The 4841-nt window shown below is 41.8% G+C and overlaps 1 protein-coding gene across 1 annotated transcript; it reads right to left on the minus strand.

Annotated features, from left to right (window-relative positions):
• Positions 1-241: 241 nt before the first annotated feature.
• LOC148019903 (uncharacterized) lies at positions 242-4022 on the minus strand. Its single transcript, XM_087700096.1, has 3 exons — positions 3533-4022; positions 2359-2574; positions 242-1159 (listed from the first exon to the last, which is right to left on the minus strand). The coding sequence occupies exons 1-3, from the start codon at positions 3794-3796 to the stop codon at positions 677-679; spliced, it is 963 nt and encodes a 320-aa protein (XP_087556222.1). The 5' UTR covers positions 3797-4022; the 3' UTR covers positions 242-676.
• Between the last annotated feature and the right edge of the window lie 819 nt (positions 4023-4841).

Below are 4841 nucleotides of genomic sequence, written 5' to 3' on the forward strand. Positions count from 1 at the left end.
AAGTATTAACTTAAGAGACTTGCATTTAGAGGATGGCAGCTTGACCTTATCCGTTGCGGGATTATAATATGAACCACAAACTCAATCCTTGCCCTATGAGGCATCTAAAAGGGAGTTAATACAACTTTCTTGCTTTATTCTTCTTTTTGAGTGTCACATATGAACAATTGTTAACATTGTGTTTAGTCTAGCACTAATTAAACAACAACCCCAACTACCCCACCCACCCCCCCCCAAATAATATCTTCACAAGTATATCAGAGTTCCCCTTTTACACATCCAACTATAAATCAATTAGCAGCAAATTAGTGACAAATTTACACTTTGTACTGTCGCCAAGCAGCTGCTAACTCTGATCCAGCTATAATTGAACACTGCTAACCTTCATCACCATCATCATCCTATAACTAATTGATGCTGATGATTGATCAAGGACATATTTGTATTCTGTGCTACATCCCTATCTTTGCATCACTCTTTCGGCTTCTATGGCGCATCATTGCATCTATATCCCCCGATCATGTGTGTGCCACAATGTGTGTATGTACATTTTGATTTAGTAACTACAGCCCGTGAGGGATAATTATAGCTTAATTAGCCCTCTGATTAGGCAGTATATGTACAGCTTTCTCCTAGATTGTGATGGAGGGTAATTAACTAAGTAATTAATAGGGATTTAAAGGCCCATGGGAGATCTGTGGGGCACCCCCTTTCTTCTTCGTCGCTGGATGGGGGGTGGGGGTGTTGGAGGAGTGATGTCATTGATGATGTGATTAGTGCTAATCACATTGAGCTTAGCCAGCTTAATGAGCCTGTGGTCGAACAGGCGGAATTTGTCATGCATCATGTCTGCAAATAAGTTGGGAAATGAGCTGGGGGAGGAGGAATTTTGTAGCAATGTGCTGTACTGATCATCCATCTCTGGATATGGCTGCCATGCCTGCTGATCCTGGTCATCAATCATGTTTCTGATGATTAAGGAGCTTCCCTTGCCTGATTTGCTTCTTGACCTTTTGTTTGTAGCCGATAAGTTCGTTGTGTCGGCCTCGTCTGCATCAGAGCCGGAGAGATTAAACCTGTGTGTCTCAAGACTTTGCAGCATTGATTTGGGAGATGGAACAAAGGTCATCTCTGGATGGTATCTTTTGATTCCTGCAAGCTGCATTAAAGCATGCAACACAGAGAAAATCTCTTAATGTTATACTGACCCAAATCATGAAACTGTTCACTGATCCAATCATTTGGAACAATTCATGCATCGACTCAACTAATGGAACTATAAACTGATCCATTCATTTAGCCCGATTCATGAAACCACATTAAACTGATGCGACATTGAGCCGTGACCCAATTAATGAAACTATGCACTGATCCATTCGTCTGGCCCAATTCATAAACCGATAACATAAACTGATCGACATTGAGAAAGGGACCCATGGATTACCAAATGGGAGCATCAACACCTCCACCGACCCATTCAGCAAATGGGGCATTATAATAAGCAGACTATAAGCAATCAAACAAAACCAGCCGACCGGAAGTAATGAAACAACTAAATTGGCCCTGAGAAAGGACCGCGGTGATCATGATAAGGGCTGAATTGGACGGCCATTTCAGAGAATCGTAGATGACTAGAAGGGGATTATTTTGAGAGCTGATTGCCGCAGCTAAGCATTTAAACAATGGTGCTACGATCAGTGGGGTGATGATACAGCTGCAAGAATGAATAAATGTGACAGAGAGAGAGAGAGAGAGAGAGAGAGAGAGAGGTTTTAGACAAATTCCCACTTCCCACATCGTGAATAAGGCAATATCATGAGCTTCTGTGAGAGAGGGACCGCATACCTAGCTAGGTGTGGTAGCGGGCCGACCATGCCTCCCAAGCAGGAGCTCAAGAGTCATGATATTGAACACTGTAGGGAAAGACAAGGGAAAAGACCCCTTTTTCCTACATGGGAAAATGTTAAATACTTGTGATTGATGCAACTCACTTAAACAATGGTGCAATCAGTGGGGTAAAAATACAACTGCAGAATGATTGTGTGTGTGTGTGTGTGTGTGTGTGTGTGTGTGTGTGAGAGAGAGAGAGAGAGAGAGAGAGAGAGAGAGAGAGAGAGAGAGAGAGAGAGAGAGAGAGAGAGAGTTGACAGGCTCATTAACTGATTATCTTGAATAATTTGAGCAAATAATGAATAGAATGAATGAAAGATAGAGAGAGATTAATTGACAGGCTCACCAACTGATTATGTTGAATAATGTGAGCAAATAATTAGTACAGAGAGGGAGAGAGAGAGATTAACTGACAGCCTCAACAAGTAACTATTTTGGGGCAAATGATAAACAAACGTATTATCATACCTTGCATCCGAGGGAGCAGAAGCGGAAGCTATCCAGGAGGCTTCTGTCACAGATCTCACAGTTGTTGGTGACCCCTTTGCCTTGCCTGGGCTGAGGCCGGCCATTGATGAACACCACCCGGGCGCTGTTGATTATGTACGTCTGAATGCCATTGATGTCCAGCACCTTCTGGATTTCCGAAACCCTAATCACATCGTGGTAGGAAGAACGCCTAATCTGGCAAAATATCAATCAAGGCAATTTGGGCACAAAATTATCAACAGCGCCTAATCTGGCAAATCAATCAAGGCAGTACTCTCGATTTAGGCGCATACTTATGATCAATTAATCCCGCAAAATCAATATTCAAGGGCATGATTATGCACATTGGCACAGTAATATTAAGGAAATTATCGAGGACACTGATTGATTTATCAGCACAGGAATCAAAGAGAAACACTAGATTGAGCTCCCGAATCAAGCAAATTCCAGCCCAACATAGCTGACCCATCAATATTCAGCGCTATTCTTAATTGTGCAACACTTCAAATTGTGTCAGACAAACAACTATGGACGGCAAGCGAAGTCTAAAATGACAATCAAAGATAACAATGAAATCTATTTGGGCCGGATTAAGCACATTTTCAGCTCTAATTACAGAGAAATGACAATCAGAAATACACAAATTAGGGCCGGATTAAGCACATTTCCTGCTCTAATCACAGAGAAATGACAATCAGAAATACACAAATTAGGGCCGGATTAAGCACATTTGCTGCTCTAATCACAGAGAAATGACGATCGAAAATAACGACTACATCAATTAGGTCCGGATTAAGCACATTCTCGGTCCTGATTATAGGATCAAAACAGTCCGAGTTCATCAGTAATATAAGGAAAGCGGTGTAACTGCAAGATTTATCAAGTTCTAACTTGCTGTACCTGCACTGCAAGTTCACAAATTCTAGGAGAAATTCTTTGACGATCAAAGGTAACAATGAAATGAGTTAGTGCGAGATTAAGCACATTTTCAGCCCTAATCACAGAGAAAAGACGATCAAAAATAGGGATTGCAGCAATTAGAGCCGGACTAAAAACATTCTGGGTCCTGATTATAGGATGAAAACAGTACGAGTTCATCACTAGTAAAAGGAAAGCAGCAGCACAAGGTTCATCAAATTATAGCAATCTGTACCTGGACAATGTGATGGTTCTTGTGATCGACCAAGCAGGAGGGGCACAATGCACTGCCAGTGCAATCCAGGCAGAACTGGTTGCACTCACTCAATTTGGCATTGGAGGAGTGAGTGCTGCATTTGTGCTTGGGGCAGGGCAAGAAGAAGCTGGTGCGCAGCAATGGCAGCAGCCAAGGGGGCGCAATCCTACGATCAAATGTCAGTACAGTGCTACTGCTCTTGTCCATTTCTTCTGAATCTCCTAGTCCTCCCATTACCATCATAATCTCTCTCTCTCTCTCTCTGACTGATTGATTAATGTTACAATCTCTACCTGATACCTTATTAAGTAGCTCACCCTTGCTTTAGTCACCCATAATTGTGTTAATCCTGCAAGCATCTATACTAATCTCAGCACAAGCTACACTTGATTGTCTGCATCTCTATAAAGGAGAAGCCTTATGTGAGCTCATGTTATTATAAAGTAGCCTCATGTGCGGACTCCCAAGACAAAAGACTTGCAAACCAAGCTGCTCCAATGATTGTGACTTGGCCATGACTATGTGGGCTGAATTCCTATGGGACTTCAAGTTTTAGTGGAAGTCTAATTCAATTATTAGGATTGTTTATTGTTATAATTGCTATTTCCAATATATTTTTTCTCCCACGAGTCTAGAATGGGAGTTGACAATAGAAAGCTTGGCCCTTACACAAAATTTGACCCCAAGTCTAGAAGGCTTGAAAGCTTGAAGTGTGGACAGGGAGGCTTGCACACACATCTCACATACACATGCATGCACGTGTGTGTGTGTGCGCATACACATGAACATATCCCTAGGCATGCATGCATGTGCAGGCACAACCCAAATGCAATCATCTACATAGCTTGAGATAGTACACCTAAGATTCTACATAATATTCACTTTTTAGTTTGATACACATGGTACACTTGGACACTTTCCAACATTCTAAGGTCTTATACTCGACTTAAAAGGTTAGTATGCAAAGATAATGAATGGCCTTATGTTAATAAAGAAATCCAACCATCCCAAATTCCCCCAATAACATAACCATAGTGACACCCTCTGCAAGTTGTCAACTTGTTTTTGAAATTTGCAACTTTGGCCTGCACTTGCAAACCATGGGGTGTACGATGTACACATGTGTGGAACTCAATTTGCGCTGCCTTTTACCTCCCCATATGTGGACTTTGTAAAACATCCATCCATCATCATGGACAATTGAAAAGAAAAATCCGATCCCCATCAGATCCAAGTCCTTAAGGGATAACACATCTCAATCACATTGGCCTTGACAACAACCAAAAAG

Source organism: Lygodium microphyllum, chromosome 19 (assembly GCF_053477565.2).
Source record: "Lygodium microphyllum isolate KBCC chromosome 19, Lygodium_microphyllum_v1.1.10, whole genome shotgun sequence".
Lineage (NCBI taxonomy): Eukaryota > Viridiplantae > Streptophyta > Polypodiopsida > Schizaeales > Lygodiaceae > Lygodium > Lygodium microphyllum.

Coding starts and splice junctions, on each gene's coding strand:
- LOC148019903 (XM_087700096.1), bottom strand. CDS start 3,796: ATGATGGTAATGGGAGGACTAGGAGATTCAGAAGAAATGGACAAGAGC. Junction 2,575..3,532: donor AGAACCATCACATTGTCCAG/GTACAGATTGCT, acceptor ATATTTTGCCAG/ATTAGGCGTTCTTCCTACCA. Junction 1,160..2,358: donor TCTGCTCCCTCGGATGCAAG/GTATGATAATAC, acceptor GCTTTAATGCAG/CTTGCAGGAATCAAAAGATA.